The sequence below is a fragment of the Lotus japonicus genome, chromosome 1 (assembly GCF_012489685.1).
Source record: "Lotus japonicus ecotype B-129 chromosome 1, LjGifu_v1.2".
Classification (NCBI taxonomy): domain Eukaryota; kingdom Viridiplantae; phylum Streptophyta; class Magnoliopsida; order Fabales; family Fabaceae; genus Lotus; species Lotus japonicus.
The window spans coordinates 112,373,165-112,391,835 of record NC_080041.1 but is presented as its reverse complement, the minus strand read 5'-3'; the positions used below and the strand labels follow the sequence as shown (position 1 = coordinate 112,391,835).

General features: G+C 33.4%; 2 protein-coding genes across 8 annotated transcripts; both read right to left on the bottom strand.

Moving 5' to 3' along the window:
* Positions 1 to 3,253: 3,253 nt before the first annotated feature.
* Positions 3,254 to 8,280, bottom strand: LOC130729320 (uncharacterized). 5 transcript variants are annotated; one of them, XM_057581038.1, is made up of 5 exons: positions 8,073 to 8,279; positions 6,337 to 6,541; positions 4,600 to 4,888; positions 3,696 to 4,494; positions 3,298 to 3,600 (listed from the first exon to the last, which is right to left on the bottom strand). In XM_057581038.1, the coding sequence occupies exons 3-4, from the start codon at positions 4,865 to 4,867 to the stop codon at positions 3,716 to 3,718; spliced, it is 1,047 nt and encodes a 348-aa protein (XP_057437021.1). In that variant the 5' UTR covers positions 4,868 to 4,888; positions 6,337 to 6,541; positions 8,073 to 8,279; the 3' UTR covers positions 3,298 to 3,600; positions 3,696 to 3,715. The 5 variants fall into 5 exon arrangements, with proteins under 5 accessions (XP_057437017.1, XP_057437020.1, XP_057437019.1 ...); XM_057581034.1 differs by having other exon boundaries at positions 3,254 to 3,600; positions 3,696 to 4,888; positions 8,073 to 8,280; XM_057581037.1 differs by having other exon boundaries at positions 3,254 to 3,546; positions 3,696 to 4,888; positions 8,073 to 8,280.
* Positions 8,281 to 14,178: 5,898 nt separating this feature from the next.
* LOC130729319 (B3 domain-containing transcription factor VRN1-like) lies at positions 14,179 to 18,433 on the bottom strand. Of its 3 annotated transcripts, none has more exons than XM_057581033.1 (6): positions 17,767 to 18,433; positions 16,976 to 17,399; positions 16,705 to 16,838; positions 15,733 to 16,006; positions 14,753 to 14,871; positions 14,179 to 14,561 (listed from the first exon to the last, which is right to left on the bottom strand). In XM_057581033.1, exons 1-6 carry the CDS (start codon positions 17,854 to 17,856, stop codon positions 14,319 to 14,321), a joined length of 1,284 nt encoding a protein of 427 aa, XP_057437016.1. In that variant the 5' UTR covers positions 17,857 to 18,433; the 3' UTR covers positions 14,179 to 14,318. The 3 variants fall into 3 exon arrangements, with proteins under 3 accessions (XP_057437016.1, XP_057437015.1, XP_057437014.1); XM_057581032.1 differs by having other exon boundaries at positions 14,753 to 14,868; positions 16,973 to 17,399; positions 17,767 to 18,431; XM_057581031.1 differs by having other exon boundaries at positions 16,973 to 17,399; positions 17,767 to 18,430.
* Between the last annotated feature and the right edge of the window lie 238 nt (positions 18,434 to 18,671).

The window sequence follows — 18,671 nt, the reverse complement described above, 5'->3', positions numbered from 1 at the left end:
ATGCTTATATTCATTTTGAGAAACTTAATGAAATTAACTGAAAATATGTTACATATAAGCATAAACTCTTACTCATAAGTAAATCTGAACAACTTATAAAAATAAATTCAAAATAACTTATAGGTAGGTCATAAGCATGTGCTTTAATTAATTTGATGCAAAGCAAATAACCTTAACAAGCTTGATATGTCACGACTATTTACATAAACGCAGTCAAACGCTTGCATAAGCTTTTATGCTATAAGATAAACCAAGATTATTAAAACCTGACCGGTGATCAACCCAATGATAAAACTAGTTCACAGTTTATTGGATCAACCGTATTGGAGTTGTGGTTCAACCGGTATCACCGCTATAAATTAGCTAACATTATTTTAAAATAAATATGTAATCTATAAGGTAATAGTGTTGAATAAAAAAATAATTATTCATGTATTTGAGTATCCTAATTGAATAAAATCTATTTTTATTAAATTTTTATAAAAATATACTTTTCTCTAAATGTTTTAATTTTTTTAATTTAGACCGGTTCAACAACACCGGTTTCAACTAGTTTTCCCTAATTCACCCGGTTCATGGCCGGTTCTTATCAGTTCTAAATTTCTCTGATTTTTGCCTTCAACCGAACCAATTACTGTGCATGTTCCTTGTTTAACCGATCAAACCAGTCGGTCCGATATGATTTTATAACCCATGAGATTAACTCAAATAAACTCTTCTAGGAAGAACGTTAATAGGTAGACTAAATTTTTGGCTTTGCTCAAGCACATTACTTAAATTGAGAAATCAATCCTAAGTAACGACATCAATTATAATTTCATCATGTTCTTGTCTTTTGAGCTATACCCAATGTATCAAAATGGCTCTGGCTTACCAAAAAAAAAAGGCTCTGAACTTTTAAGCGCGGGAATCTCTCTTGCTGAATTCCGTTTCACAATGTAGCACAAAGGAAAAACAAAGGATGTTCAATCAAGAAAAACAATTATAAGCTGTCATGGAAATTGATCTAAACAATTTTCAAAATATTCAGCAATAATGGAACAAAGTGGATAACACATTTTTTTATAAACAAGATCCCTTGCAGCTGTGATAAATTACTCAATACTTTATAAAGAAAGTGTTCAGTATTTTGGGGGGCACATGGAACATAAAAATACATTTAAATTTAAGAAGTGAAATTTTTGATCTGCACTTGATGCTTCGTGGGGAGGTGCACCCTTTCAGGATCGTGCATGTGTATGATGATATATACTTGAATAGATACATATGTAGTAGCAGCAGTAGTTAAAGCATGTGGGGCTTGCAGAAGATATTTTAGTTATCGGCGAATTCCTGTGGGTACAAATTGGGGAACCATCAGTGTCACAAGGGTGAGCTATAGACACATGATTTGAAACTTGCATTCGGGAATAACCACATATGCTACTCACTCGGGGATTTAGAAACCCCATATTTTGTTCATGATGTCATTTTTGCGGGGTTTAAGCCTTTTCCATCCCTGATGGGTCTGTCACTCAGCCTGCCGTTGCACTGAAACAATGAAGTGGCATAAATTTTTTGGTATTTGTTCTTCCTTGTCGTGCTCGGTGTCGGAACTTTGCCATGGTTAGGCCTATGAATGCTATAGTTCTGACCTCGGTTAATTTCGACTTCAGAGTCTCTGCAAGTGTGAGGGAAGTCTTTTAAGTGAAGCTTCCAAGACACGGTTGACTTGGTGTAGTTGTGCTCAAGTAGTTTATCTTGGTCCTTTGCAAAGCCGTTCGAACACATTGCCAGTTGAGTCGGGTTGGTCTGTTCTTGAACCAGGTTGCGCTGGCCGCCCTTATGGTGTCCGCTTAAGAGCAGACCCATCTGAGTCGGCCGCAACGTCGTCGAGTCGTATGGCTTAAGAGCCGACCGAAATAGTACTTTACAAGGTATCTCACAACTGACAGCGTCCATGAGACTAATCATTTCGAGACTCAGCAATTACATTAAGTGGGTATACTTTTTCTAACAAATATTTTTCCATATATGTCACTTTAGAATTTAATCATCGACTAAATGCTTAAAAAGCCTAGGTATAGAATGACATAATTAGCTTAATTACTCATTAAGTTCGATACACACTTGTTGAGTGTTCCAATCTAATAGGGAGGAAAGAGATAGTGAGAGAAGAATAGCTTGTAATTCTCTTACATATCATTTTCACACTTTTTTCTTCTTTCTCTCTCTGCATTTTCTGTCACATCATCTATCATATCACTCATTTACCTTTCTTTTCTTCATAACTTGGTGATGTGGAAGTAATATGTGAAAAGAGTATTATTTAAAAAAAAAGTGAATAAGAGTGAGACGTGATACAGAGACACAAATAGATATGAATCTCAAACTAGTCCTTGAAAATATAGTGTCGGTCAAATTAGTCTATGAATTGAGAAAATACAATGAAAAGCAAACAAAAAACAAACCAAAAACAAACCACATTCAACTTTTTTTATAAGTAAAATGCTAGCACCACACTCTTTTGAACACACATTTCTTTCTTGTTGTTGGTTAATTTTTGCAAAACTCAGCGCTATTTTAATAATAGAGAGTAAATACATTGAATTACATTTCATGGTTAAGCAAAACAGTAGCGGAACAAGGAGAGGAATTTTGGGGACCAGAATAAAATTTTAACATATAAAAATTGCTTTTGGTTATTGGGCGGGCATATGAGACCCAATTTTAATACATAAATTAAAATATTTTTATTAATTAGCAATACATCTATATATCTATATATTTAATGAAAAAGTAAAGATTAAACTAATAAATCTTCCAAGTGTGAAAAAAACTAATTTATGTACATGAATATTGAAAAATGATCATGTTATATTTGGTTGGTTGACCTAAAACCACATAAAATTTCAAATGCATTTAGTAGTTGTTGTCAAAGTAAGAAATACACATTTTTTTATTATTCTATTTTCTATGCCAGCAAAACATACACGTAAATTCTGCCTATTTTCATGCCCAGGCATTTCTTCATTATCTTTGACGTATATCTTATGTTAACAGTTGCTTGCGCATTGAGATAGCGTCTTATATATAAAAAAAGGAATTCATTAGGTATACCAAGATTCAAAACTTTGCAAAGTATGTTAAACTAAAATGGTAAATTCTACTCCATTGAATCTATTCATGTGTATTAACTTCATCAATCATTTTTAAGAATATGAACCCTTCACAGATATGAACTCTGTTTCAGGTGATGGCACTTGTCTAGAGATTATGTGAAAACATCCTAGTAAATAGAGTTAAATGAGCCACAAATGTCACACAATATTTACATGCATAGAAGAAACAGCAATTTAAAAGATACATACACTGTATGTTTATACAATTATACATAATACCAATATGACTATGCAACAACCAGCCAAATCACCCAGAAGTTTAGTGTTCCCAAGGCTTAATGCCATCACATTAATTCCAAACCCAGAAGTTTATTGTTCCCAAGACCATGATTTATTCTGAACTTGCTGTTTCAGCACACACTACAGGGTCCAAAGCTTCATAGTCCTGAAAGCATGTTCCACACAACTTCCACCAAGTTCAGCATGTGTTCAAACAATTCTAGGGAATAAACCAAGTGGGGTTAACTGATGAAAAATACGAAAAAAATTCAACCAATACAAGTTTCTGTGAAAAAACTGAACTATGAATATTACCAGATAATTGACAGTAACCATCATGGTTGGCCTTCATTGGACCTTGTCCTTGTCAAGCGCCGACGCCTCCTTGGCACAGTAGATGCATCTTCACCAGCATCGCTAAATATACGTAGATCATCATTATCATCATTATTATAACCATGAAGACCCAACAAATTCTCACCCCAAAGATAGCGGCGACGGTCAGATGAACGGCGATGCCTTCGCCATGGACGTGAATGAGCTGCTCTTGGTTCCCTAACAATTTCAATGGTACTATTACTATCCATCAACTGAAATAAGATGGTGGTGGTTAACCAAGGCCCATTAGCAGCATTGCTCACGTCTCCATCGCGCCCGTCTCCATTCTCAAGAACATAATCCCCAACTAGCACAGCTCCCGGCATGGAAGACTGAATAGCACTCACAATATCCCCTACTTCTCTCTGGCGCTCAAAATTGTGCCAGGCTCTTTCTCTCGTGGGATCAACATTAGAGGGACGGGAAGTAGGATGAACTCTCCTTGCATGCCTACGCAATTCCAGATAATCACCAGCAAATGAGCATGAGTCCCTTGAGCAGCTTCTTTTCTTCATATTCAGATAGTTTCTAGCCTCTTCAATCACCTCCCAGCCCAATACGGTGCCTCGACATAGAGGACATTTCAAGCTCAATTTCGACTCAGATGAATTATCTACATCTAAATCCCCAAGCACAGCCCTGTCCTGCAAGGTCTCAGAATCAGCAGTTTCTAAAATGCCTTCATCATGTGGGTCTAAATGTGTACTTGGATCTTGGGCATCACCCTGTCTTGATCCTTGTGGAAGTCCAACATACAATAGAGTATTAATTTCATTTTGGCGGAGTTCATTAACATCATGCATGTCAGATTGCATAGTAAGATTAATATCAAAACTATTACCAGAGTTGTTTGTGTTTACTAAAGAACTGGGTAAGTTTGGGTTCTCATTAGAATTGTCCCTCATTTTTTTGAATCGATCCAGGCAATTTGAATGCCTATAACTTGTATCACAAATGTATGATCTGCAGCCCTTCTCATAAGAGCTGCAATGGAGAAGAACAGCATTATGTGGATGGTCCATGCAGATAGGACATGATACTTCATCCAATTCTTTGTGAAGAGCATGGGTATCGGAATCACTACATAATCTTCGCTTAACACCAGCCATCTTCCTCGCAAAGTGTTAACTCTACTCAACATATTGAACTAATTAGAAAATGATGCTGGTAACCCAGACCAAAAGTTTTCATTTTTTCATAACAAGACAATATGCACACAAAATTTCTGACATAAAAATAAAATAAATGGTAAACAATAGCAGAGCAATTATATATTTAGATACAGAGACACAGAAGCAAAGAACGAAAACGATTGATTGATACACAATATTGCTCAGACTTCTACTTACTTCCCTGCCTCAAATTTCCATGCATTTCTCTAAATTTAATTGTTCCTTACTTCCCCCCCCCTCCAACATTAAACAAGGAATAAAAGATATGAATGGGAAAACTTTAACTGAATCTTGTTCTATGTTTGCTCTTTTCTACGCACAATAGTGAAGCACACACACTATCCTCACTCAACAACATGATAAAACAAGAGTGCGGAAGTTTTGGTGCTATGTGTTGTTTAGAGATTGAACTGAATTGCCCCATGATTCAACATGGAAAAGAACATCAATAAATAAAAACCACAAAACTTGGGATCACCAATGTACACTATAATCCTCATCTAGGGTTTTAATATGTTTACACTACAATGCATCCAGAATATGTATAATTTCATACCAAGCATACCACACTCTTTTCTCTCAAATGTTTAAACTTCCCTCACAAGAGAACTTTTATTTCCAGGACTGTAAGGAAATCAATATAAAGGAAGACTAATTTTTCTTTCCTTGACTATAAGGAGATCAATATAAAGGAAGACCAAATATAAACTGATCAGCGAATCATAATGTTGACAGAACAAAAGAAAACACTAACAAATATTGTTAGGTTGCCTAATTGCTCTTATTTCTTGTTATTTCCTAACACACACATTAATATAACATCATCTTGGATTCAAAACAAGCATATCGTCAGGATATCAAATCATGTCATCATTCAAGTCCAATTGAACCTACAGTGTCAAATTAACTTCAACAGATTCTTTGAACTTAATACTCTATAGTAGAACAGTGCCATTACTTAATACTGAACTACAACTAACTTGATTAGGTATGACTATGACAATCAACCTTCATGCCTGCAGAAACAACACTTTGTATATTTACAGAGCACAAGATAGCAAAATATTTAAACTTTGAATGCAATGCCACGTTGTGTTAGTCACTATTGATCTACTATTTCATGAGGAAAATCCTGAAAGAAAATTTTATCATTTGATAACTTCAACAATTATAAAAAATTAAGACTTTCTGGCAAATTGTAAAACAAGTATCCATACAAATCGTACTCCAAAAATGAATAAATACGACTTTTAAAAGGAAATTATGACAAAGGAGATCCATATAAAACAAGAAAAATTAAGTAGTTCAAACAAAGATTTAGTTCTAGCAATGTAAAAGCATCATTTAGAAAGGAAATAGAGGACACGGGAATATCAATATAGTGTACTTCTTGCGAATAAACTTACCAAGAAAATAAGCTCTAGCTATATTCCCTACTGGATGCTTCTGAGTCTCAGTTTGTAAGTATAGGACCTTTAGTTGATTTCACAAAAGAATCACAGGACAATCACTCATGCAATGCTCCAAAGTATGTCATAAATAATGAACCAATGCACAAATGTATAACTAACAGACACTTCTAGTACAACAGAATCACCAACAAGCCTCAGTCTGCAAGTATATCACCAAAAAGAAAGACAAAAAAAGCATGTTTAGCAAAACAATATCTCAACCCAATAAACTTCAACGTCAAATTAAATTTAAAATCTAGAAACAAGCAGTTAGAAATAAAACATAGAAACAGATAAATAAGGACATTTCAATCAAACTGGTTCATTCTTTGTATGAGATATTGGGGAGGGCTTGCTATTCTTAGATGTCCAATGGTGAATTGCCTACAATCTTGGATGTTAATATAGATGAATTACATAACCAACTAATCTCATTCATGTTGGTGTAATTCAAATAAGAAGAGAGTGCGAATGGATTTGACTCGTAATAAAAAAACTCCACAATCCACATAGTTCTTCAGACATTATAAATCGGAGCGATGAGGAAGTGAGATCTTATCTAATAATTGGAGTAAAATTAACAGGAAGACTAAGCAAGATAGAAAATAAGAAACAACACAAAGACTTCAATGCATTATTGGTACGGAAGCAACTATCAGGAGATATCATTAACTGCTAGCTATAGTTATCTTCCTATACTGCGTGTTGGTTTTGTTGCCTAGGGACAGAAAAATTGAAGAAATGACCATGTATTTTTAGGACCGGGTTTGAAGATTTGCAGTTCAAGGACACAAGGCCAAGGTAACACACCTATCGGCAATTATAAAAGCCACAAAAAAAATGGTGTTAACGAATAGGCAGGATTTCTTCCTATCAAGTACAATCGCGGTCACATTACCATTGAGGATACCTGTCCTAACTACCCTTCAAATTTTTGAAAGTAGCAATAAATACTATTAAGAGAAGAGTTCTATCTACTTCAACAAAAAGTGTCTCGGGACGTGTCATTTTCCCGTTTCCATACTTTCTAACGGTAAATCAAACCGGCTCGAAGATGGATCACAACACAGGGTATCATGTATGTTTCTTTAGCCACTTATCAAATATCAAGTCAAAACCAATATAACAGTGGTTTGCAAGTATCTGATATAGACATAGACATATCATAAAATAACAAAATCTCACACAACAGTATCAACCCCATACCCTCCTAGCCTGCAAATCCTCAAGATTCAAGAACAAACAGGGGGAGCATTCATTAACAATCATGGCAATTGTAGAACATTCCAATTGTACCCCCATTCAATCACCAAGAAATACAGAAATTAGAACCAACTGGAATCAAGAAACTGAAAGAAAACCCACAAGTAATTGAGGAAAAACTGGGTTCCAATTTGCAAAACCGATTTAAATCACAAGTCAAACATGGCAGATGGCATGAAATCCACGATCAACACCGAATCACCAACCAATTTGAACCTAATCCCCCCCTAAACCAAACCCTAACTTAGAACCAAAATTCAATCAAGACAAAACAAATCATGAATTATCTTGGGCAAATTAAAATAAAAAACGAAAAATTATGAAAACACAAAGCAGCCAATTGAAAGAGCAAGATCAAATCCAATTAGGATCCAAAAAGATAAATCGCAAAAACAGAGAAATAAAAATAAGTAAAGGAGGAGATATACACAGAAAAAAAGGTTGAATTTAATTTATAATTTTTCCTTCTTCTGATGTTGGTGTTTGCAAATGATCCCAGGGATGCAGAGAAGAAATGGAAGAAATTCGAAAATAAAAGGCTTTTTGATTTATATGGTAGAAAGAATAAGGACAAGAGGTAGATGAAAATGCAGTGTGAACCTATCAACCATGATCATGATTCATGGGTTTGTTCTTTTGTTGGTTAACGTACCAGATACGTACGAATACAAATACGCTACATTTGGTATTTTTATTCAGATATAATAACAAAAATGAAAAAATATGCTAAGTTTCTCCATTTTACAATTTACATATAGTGTTGTCTTTTTTAAGGTCAAAAATAAGAGTTTAATGGATATGCACTGACAGTGTAAAATAGTTTTACACAGTCATCCAATCAAAGCCTGTCACATATGAGAGATAATTACATTTGACTTTAATTTTAATTAAAAGAATAAGATATTTTCTGATTTGGCGGAATTCAATTGGATGTCTGTGTAAAACTATTTTACACTGTCAGTGCATATCCATTAAACTCCAAAAATAAAAGGTCGCAGCTAAATTCATCTTCGGAAAATTAAAATTTCATATCTTTTGGTTTGTGAATTTCTTTTATTTGAGTCGCAGCTAAATGTAGTTTCTAAAGGAGTATTATTCTAATGTAATTACTATTCCCTTCTAAGATATAGAGATATAGATATGCTTCCTCCTAAACATACTCCACTTCAGTGATATTTAATTTCAATTCAACCTAAAAGTGAGCCAATTATGACCTATGACATTCATTTGCCCCTTAGAGGAATTAGAACCACATCTCCAAAATCTTAAGTTTAATTGTAGTTTTCTAATCAATTTTCAGTTTATCCCTAGCACCCAAAATTGTTCTTCCATAAATGAGATTCTGGTGCACTCCTTGTCTTCAGTGGTGGCGTGTACCCTTGGTTAGCGTTGTTAGTGCGACGGAGCTACACACGACGGGGATTTATCTATAGAAAACACTAAGAATAAAAGGCGTGTTATTAAAGGCGTAAAGAGAGAATCTCAGAGTCTTAAAAAGCTTAAAGTTCACTAAGAATAAAAGGCGTGTTAGGTAAATGAATGACCAAACCTATATTTATAGGTTTGGGATCCTTCATCATCATTTATGCAGGTTTATGGTATGCCCCTGTGATAGGTCTTCATAGCACAAGGTTGGCTCTAGGCCTTCTTTCTTGTTCATTGTTTATCGGATAATCCTAAGGTCACTTGACCTTAGCGGGGACAAGTTGTTCATTTACTAAGTCATTACGTCTGCCCTTAGAGTTCCCACTCGGCTATGAGACCTTTTGAGTCGACTAGGATAATATTGGTCCTTCCGGGCCAGAACAAAAAATTATGCATTTATGTGCGAATTCATAATATAGACATTAAGAGCAACAAAGTCTATCAAGAAACGTATATATATAATAAAAGAAAATTAACAATTCATTAAAGGGTTTATAACCCTAAAGCACTACTACATATCTCTGAAATCTAGAGAAACACTCACACATGGTGATAAACATAAATAGAAAGAGAGTAAGAGAAAGAATAATATTTAGGATAGCCGGAATTTGTTAGTTATCAGAATCACAGCTAGGGAAGTTTTCCCTTTCAATACTTTCCTAAGCTCCTTGTAGTGATTTTCTCTTGATAACTTAATGTTGCACATTCAGAGTTGGAAGAGTATATTCCTCGTATCGTATGGTGTGTCACTAACCGCACTTAAGACGTGCCTTCTTTCTGCGAACTTAAAATTTTAAAACATCTCATTTTAAAATATATATTTACAATGTGTTTGTTTCGGTTTTTTTTTTTAAGAAAAATCACATTTTTTTAATTGAAAGAAATTGTTTTTAGAAAAAAATGAGATGTTTGTTTCAACATTTTTTTGAAAGGAGAAAATATTATTATAAAGCAAATTAAACTTCAGAACAACTCTCTCAAGTAGGAAATAAAGAGCCCACTATGGGACGCCCACAAGTCAGTCTCTCTGTCACAACCTGATACACACCAAACTCCTTACAAAATTCCAAAGCCCGTCAAATTGCTTTCACCTTAGCCTCAAAAGCTGACAAACTACCCATAGCAATAGAGAAGAATCCCTTCACCGATTCAGATTCATTGTCCTTCAATAAATTTTTCTAAAAAAGAGCTTAGGCTAAAATGATGATTTTTTCATTTTATATGTAACTTCCCAAGACTGAGCTTACTAAGTAAATCATAATGAGAAGATATGACAGTAGAGCTTTTTTTTTTCTGTTTTGTTTTGCTTTTGCTTCTCTTTGTATTAAGCATAAAAAAACCCTGAGAACTCATTTATTGGGAGAATACTGCTACAACTTTCTGAACATTATTAATTAGTCTTTTTTAAAACGAGATGAGAACACCCGTAAAAGACAAAAAAAAAAAAAAACCCCATATGGATGAATAGATATCATTGTCGATGTTATGACGTCTTGTTATAAATTAATTCTAGTGAATCACATGTTATTTGAATTCAAAATAATTTTGAATGATTGGTGATCTAAATAATTTTTGACACAAACTTCACGAGACCAATTTACTTTTTTCCGTAGATATTTAAAATAGATTAGATTCCATGATAAAATGAAAATAACTAAAAAGGTAGCTAGATTTCTCAAAATCTAATAGATGAATATGTCTTATAAAAAATTTAATTTTTAAATTGTAAATAATAAGCCAATAAAATCGTCAAATGAAATAACAAAACGTCTAGCCAATTTTCGAACAACTAATTTACATTCGTATCTTGGAGAAATAGAGGATAACAAATGACGTTGAGTAAATGTATGATAGAAGTAAAAGTGAGTGTGAATGTATAAAAATAATAAACTAAAATTGCAAATCCAACACATAAATTAGCACCAAAAGAAGATAACTGGGAAAAAATACATTCAGCATATAAGAAAAAGGTTAAACAAATTTCCTTTGATTGACACGACATAATCCACCTCGATAGTTATTAAATCTCTAAGAAAAAAACAAACCTCTTTTATCCTAGCAACTTTTATCTAAACCAAGGGTTTGTAATTCCTAGCAAAAAAAGGAAAACCATCATGCTATGCAAATAAAGTAGAGTGAAGGAAAAATCATTATGATACAGTAGAGGTAAGCCCTTCATCAATTAGGAGCTTTTTTCCAATCTTATAAGAAGCATATGCATCAATGCAAGCATATTCAATTTGGTCTCTTGTCAACTCCTTCAATTCCCATTTGCTCATTTGCACTTTTTTTGACTTCTTCATGTAAAGACTAGTTAGCTCCTTTGCCAATTTTTTTAGTCCGGGTGAAGAATTGAACCTATTAGGCCATTGTGTCATTGCCAAGGTGGCTACATCTAAGCCCTTGTCACACTTCAACAAATGATCCCTTTCAAGCATTTTAATATCTTGCTCAACCCCGACCCCAACAAACTTGGACTCTGAATGTGTCATGAAATTCTTGAGAGCTATGGGGATATAGTCCATGTGATGTAGTTGGAAGATTAGGCACTTGTCCTCAACACAGAGCTGAAGGATAGCGGTTCTCATGTTCTTCTTCCATCTTGCGCCAACAAACATCCATTCAGTGTCCAACCCCACTACCATTTGGCTTCCAGGAACATGTGTTGATGAAACTTGTTGAGCCCATTGTTCTACTACTCTAGCTTTGTTCGTCACTATCGTTTCAATGTTTAATCCGTCACAGAGCACAAAGTGCTTTGAAGTTGATGAGTTGAAAATCACGCTGTCGTTGGTATCATTTGTAGGAGTCATAAGCGTCATCTTGTTGAAATCTTTATCAATGAAAAAAAAAGATGTAACAAAGGAAATAATAAAATTATATATTTATTTATTTATACATAGAAGATTACTTAGATCCACTAAAATTATGCATATTTATACATATAAATTAAATATTACAACCAATTTAATTTGATGAGCCTTTTTTCATAATTACCCTAAATTAATAAAGCAATGTAAAGAGTGAGAGGCAATAAGATAAGTTGAAACTTGAAAGGGTAAAACTCATGCATACCTGTTAAAACCAACGGCGGCAACTTGGAATAGACTTGATCTTTTGATCCCTCAAGAACTTTTTTGTGGTTATCTTGCACTGCACCTGTTTGAAGGACAAGTCGATCTCCCATGGCTTGTTCAGTGTTATTTCTTTTTCTCTCTTGCATAAGAACCTGGTCATTCGATTTGTTTCGGTTTTGAGGGACAAAACTGATTTGTTGTTGAACATTTATGTTCTCTATTTGGCTTCTTCCTTGGTGGTCACCTCCTGACCTCCTTGTTCCACCTCCCATTTTCGGATGCTTTGGCCGGTTTACGTGTAACTTCTCCGCCCCAATAATGATCTGGTCAAGTTGTTTCTCTAGGGCTGCAGGGTTCAGGACATCGAGAAACCTCACGAATCCAAATCTTTTTCCGTGCACATCCCTCTTTTTTGGAATGAATATATCCAAAACCCTCCCCCATCTTTCGAACACTTCCAATATCTCCTTCTCATGGAAGTCATCTGGAAAATTTGAGAAAAAGAAAGATGTGATGTTTCCATTCATTTTCTCCTGCAAGCCTCCATGCAGTTGTCTGTTTTTCCTCACCTCTCTCCACTCCACTCCTCTCCCATCTCTCTTTAACTCTTTTTTTCTTCCTATTACAACTTTCGACCAAAAGTCATAGGATTCTTATAAGTGTCTTGAGTACAACATAACTTGGGGCAAAAGTCACTAAGAATTTTAATTTCTTTGACAATAATATATGTATTTTTAAATAGAATATTTTTTTTAATTCTTTGTCCTCAAAACCAAATTTTTGTAGATTTTCTATTAAACTCTTAGTCCTGCTCCCAAATAATTTTGTAGATTCCTTTTTTTTTTTTTAGAAAACAACAGGGTATTGACATTTAATCATTCAAAAAGTCGATTGTTTAATTCTCACATGGTTATTGTCTACAAAAACTCCCAATTCAGGGTTGAAACTTATGCAGACCATAATTGAAAGAAAAAAAATTTTAAGGAGTAAGATGTCCAGGCTCGTCAAAATCTTTCATGATACCAGTGATCTCACCAGCCTTAAACTGAGGGAAGTTGGCACAATTCTTTTCAGTTCTTCAAATTTTGTAGATTCTTAATCAATCATCATAATTGTCACAATTCTTTACAAGAAAAAAATAAAATCAACATTTTAAGTAAATAATTGATTGATTAAATTTATTTTTTATATTTTAATGTCAACGGAAGGATAAATTTTATCATAAAAAATCCATCAATTATTTTTTTATATAAACAAAATATTATTTCAATTTATCTTGAATTTCAAATTATAAAGTAGATTAAAGGAGATATTAATTTCATCAAATAAGAAATTCGCAACGTATTTTCGGCTGTAGGTCGCGATTCAACAAGGTCCGAGCCTCGTTGTCAAGGCTATCGTGATTCACGATTCTCTCTTGTTATGGTCAGGTTTTGGAGATATTCGTGGTACTGGAATATTCAGGTGATGAAATTGAGGTTGGAGGTTTACAAGTGAAGGATGAGGTTGGGGAATAAACTACCAAACCCGTAAATCCAGATTTCAAATGAAGCAGAAATGGGAGAAGGTAGTTGGGAATACAATAGATCCGGAATGAAGGAGAAATGATTTTGAATAAAGGAGAAACGAAATTGAGGTGGGAAAGTCTCTAATCTTCTATAGAACTCAATTTGGTTTTTGAATCGGTGTTGGTTTAGATGAGTTAGGAAACATGTTTTCTACCCTGCAATTGAACTAATTTTGATGAACAACAATCTGGTGCAAACGGAGGGGAGTATCGGCAACTTTTTCCCGATTAGGCACGAAAATCAAATAAGATGACAAACATAGGGATTAATTTGACCACTAACCCTATTCTTAATTATATAGCTTGTCTTTTAGAACCTTTCCTCTTGTAAAAAAATATTTACAATGTGTAATAAATGATGACATTTGAATTTAGAAATTGAAAAGAGTAAATGGAATGAATCTCGCAATAATGACATATGTTAACTAATTAAGTCTAATAACACACCAACAAAACAAACAAATAGGAAAATGAATATAAAAACACTAATAATTCCTTCAAGTTCTTAAGACCAACCAAAAGCCAATGTATCAAATATCAATGTAGTTGACATGGAAAAAAGAAAGGTAAAACACGACGCGACATGATAACAAATGACATACTCTCTAATTTATAGTAACTTGAAGCTCAAGGTTTTTCTTATCTATCATCAAGAAGTGACAAACATCACCAGCTTTCAAGCCACATTCCTTCACAAATTCAGGCCAACCTAGAGAAAATCTAGCAGATGAACAATATTTATAATAAAGAACTTTTACGGGCCATGTGTTTCTCCCAACTCGTAAGGTTACGAATCTTCCATTGTCCTTTTCTGAAAGGAATTTCTTTATAAAGGTCATTGGTATGCACTGCAATTGAAAAAAAGTGATCAAAATATTCAATCGTATATATAGAACTCATTTAAATATGGACCAAATAATATTTAGTGGACCGTATCTATTAAAAAGCACTAGATAAACCCAAATAAGTACTTATTGGTATTCATTGATCAAAATAGGTTGAAAGTCTTCTTATATATACATGAGTTAATTGATCATACCGCCTGCCCGTTCATTGAAGGTTTGATGTGGATGTCGAAACCATCTTCTGACATTAATCTGCTTTTGTCTTTAATAATATCAGGGATTTTGAGAGATGAAGGCCTTTGAGAAAGCCCTTCTAGTATTGAACAAAGAGGAAAATGCAAAAGAAGAAACATGATTTCAGAATGTTATTTCAAAGAAAGAATAAAAAAAAAAAATGTTGCATTTCTCATGATGTTGGATTTGTCTAACTTACTCAATGAAACAGTTTATCTCATCCTAAAATCGACCAGTCAACCAATAGGACTATTATGAAAGTAAATATTGTGTTAAATTCATAATCCACTTATTCTCAATGGGAAGTGAAATTAAATAATCTCATGTGGTGAATTAGACAACTCTAATCATGTCAATTGCATATAAGGCATAATGGAGAGATGAATAAAAGGGTATATACTACTCCCTCCGTTCCTATTTATCTGTCCACTTTGAGAAAAATAATTTGTTCATATTTAACTATTCATTTAGCATTTCAAGATAGCATTAAATGATGTTTTTACAACTAATATCCTTATCAGAACAATAAATAAGGAGAGATAAAACACAGATAAAAAGGAACGATGGGAGTATATACGAACTATTTTGACAATTATTTTTTAAAAATTTCTATTTTTAATTATTAACAATTAACCTGAACAATTACAAGGAACCAAATATTTTTTAAAAAATTCTATTTTTTAAATTAACCTGAACAATTAACATTTTCTTTTCTAAAACTAACAATTTAATAGTAGATTTTTTCAATATCTTAAATTTGGGGAAGAGAATCCCTAGGTCCCCGGCTTATTCATCCTCCATAAATATTTTTTAAATTTCTTAATTCAAATCTCATAAGTTAGGGGGAAAGGAATTCTTATTCCTATATTCCTATAGATACTAAAAAGTGTAATGAGATAGAAGATGATAACAAGAATTTATGATAAAGCAAATAAATTACCTTGAAAAGGGAGATGGCATGGGTACTCGTGGAGAGGATAAATAAAAACTTGAAATAAAACTCCATTGGATTTGTTTAGCACAAAAGCACAAACATCACCCAATTTCAAATTATTGTCACACAAAAATGTCCTCCAACCACGTCCAAATATGATTTGACCACCGGAATAGAGCTTTAACTCCACATCCCAAGTTCTCTCCTTGTTAACAAAAAGTCTAGCCATTTGTCCTTCCATCTTGTACAGATTCAGGTTATAAAAGTCGTTTGGAATGATCTGATATTACATATTGGTTTTCAAAGAAAATCCTTAGTATCAGAATTTGTAATGAATTATTGATATTAATTTGAAATTAAATTATTGAGATTTAAATAATTAACTTTGGCCCATGCATATGCATCCAATCACAATCTCAATTAAAAAAAAAACCAATTACTATGAAATCAATTTTTTTTCACTAAAATGAGTCACTAACAAAGTGGATGAATTCAAGCAATTTGTGAGCATCTATAAACTTGTCTTGTGATATGCCTAACACATAAATCCAACCCATTTCATTACTATTTTTTCCCAGGAAATCTACTCTCATTAGCTTTATTAGAATTAATTACTTCTCTGGAATGTGAAATAGCATGTTTGAATTAATTATTTTTTACACCCAAAAACTTCCATAAATTTCTTCCCACAATTGATTTTAACTTTTAAATTAATTGTACAATATTAATAATTTCTAAACATGAACAAAATTTACTTGTTACCTAACATAGACTCAAATATTAAAAAATCTTCCAATTAATGTAGCAAAAAAATAAAAGACTCAAATATTTGAATTTGGCCCAAAAACTAGTGAGCTAGTGGTTACTATACTATCTATAAATGCTATCTACATCAGATCTCTAGCAGATATGAGATTGACTAAATAATCAAGAATATGAAAAGAATAATGAACTTCATCAAATAATATATTTTGTTACCAGAAGATCTCTCCCAATGTATGATTTGTGGATTGTTTGTACGAAGGTTTGACTGTCACAGTGTTTAAGCTTTAATTTTTCAACAAGAGCTCTACTTCTCTCCTTAAGTTCATTGCCACTTCCTGCAACAAATTCTGAGTAGTTAACCCAGAAACAAAAAAAAGGCCAAACATTTTTAGTAGGTTACCACACTTCAACAAAAAAGAACAAAAAAAAAGAGAAACAAACAGAACAGAACAACATGAGAGACAGAGAGAAGAAAATCAACCACTGTTGCTATGCTTAGCATAGTAAAAACTTGGATGCTCTTCTTCTTTTGGACTTGTTTTCATCTTCTTATAAGGTGGTGATGCAGGTTTGGGTTTTCCCCTTTTACCCTCCGCAACAAGATCACTTTCATGAACCTCTTCACATTCTTCAAGTGTATTGTTATCTTTGGAAGGGTATTTTATTTCTATGCCACTCTTGCCAAACACAATCACATTGAACCGGGATTTTCCTTCATATTGAAACACCACAAACTGTGCCACTTCCAAAGATATGTATTCTGCGAATTCTTTCCAACCATTGTGAAAATAAACATCACCGTCACGTTTCATCCAATAAACTTTCCATTTAGTCTTGTTTGGAAGGATTAGAGAAACAGAGGTCGATATTCCTTGCCAGTGATTCTTCACAAAACTTTTGGGCACCATCTGTCACACACTTATTGTCAATATAATTATAATGGATTTTTCAATACTAATAGCATCAAAATTGAAAGGGAAAAACAAATTCTAGCATCAAGTTTTCTATTATCAAAATAATTATTGAATAGCTACCTAATACCTATAGAAGCTTCTACCCAGAATTATTCTGGCATTCAGTATCAAGAATCAATTATAGAGGTGTTTCAAAACATGCACATAGTACCACAACAATGTTATATAGGCATGAAGTGTGACAAAAAATATATGAATAATAAGCTATGAATTTTGTTGATTTCTATGGAGGCCTAAAAGTGATTGTTAAAAAATTCCAATCCAAAAAAGAAAGGAAAATGAAGTGCAAATAGGTTCTTACCAGTTCTCCACTTTGAAGGCTTCTTTCAAGAATAATCTTGAAAAAGTGAACGCCATTGCTCTTATTATCAAGCCTTTGAGAATGTCTCATTGTTCTAAGCTAGAGTTTTTCTGTGAAAGAAAATAGGCCAGATATATGAAGATGGAATCTAGTCACAAAGAATACTAATGGTCAAATTATATATAGGGGTGCGGCTTGTTTATTGCTTGAGTGGGTGGAGGATAATATGGCAAAGGATAGTAAGGATATGTGTTTGAAGGAAGTAACTGGATGAATTTGAATATAATAATTTATTCCATAGTGGAGATAAATCTGGAAAATGAAGAGACAATTTTTTCTATTTCTTTAATTTCTTTCATGTGGGAAGTGTGGGATATCAAAAGTTGCAGTATAGGGGAAGGAAAAAGCTCATTGAAAAAGGAGAACTTTAATGAAAATATCATTTCTTGGAGATTTCCTATGCAGTGTTCCATCTCATCCTAAACAAGGTCATTTATGGTCCTTTATTTTTTTGGGGTCAAAACACTATATTTCATTGATCCCAGAAAAACAGTGATATCCCTAGCCGCCCTAGACTCAACCATGAGAAAAGGGTTACTGAATGTTTGCAGAAACAGAAAAGCGTATTTGTTTTCCTACTTTATCCATCAAAATATATTTTATCTTTCCTAATTTATTGCTTCTACAAGAATACTATTAGGAAAAACACTACTACCTCCGGTCCTATTTATAAGCAACAAAAAAAAAATTCACATAGTTTAAGAAATGTAGTTAAACTAGATAAAATGCATTAAATATGTCTTGAATCAAAATAAACTTCCAAAATTACCATTTGTTATTAGTGTTGGAAAGTGGGAAAGAGAGAGAATAATTAATGAGTCACATTTAACAAGTTAGAATTAATA

What these genes read in the sequence shown, in the direction of transcription:
- LOC130729320 (XM_057581034.1), bottom strand. Translation starts at nt 4,867, where the DNA reads ATGGCTGGTGTTAAGCGAAGATTATGTAGTGATTCCGATACCCATGCT.
- LOC130729319 (XM_057581031.1), bottom strand. Translation starts at nt 17,856, where the DNA reads ATGAGACATTCTCAAAGGCTTGATAATAAGAGCAATGGCGTTCACTTT. An exon ending in ACATTGGGAGAGATCTTCTG is followed by an intron (nt 16,007 to 16,704) that starts GTAACAAAATAT and finishes ATGTAATATCAG; the next exon opens with ATCATTCCAAACGACTTTTA. An exon ending in ATGCCATCTCCCTTTTCAAG is followed by an intron (nt 14,872 to 15,732) that starts GTAATTTATTTG and finishes GTTCAATACTAG; the next exon opens with AAGGGCTTTCTCAAAGGCCT.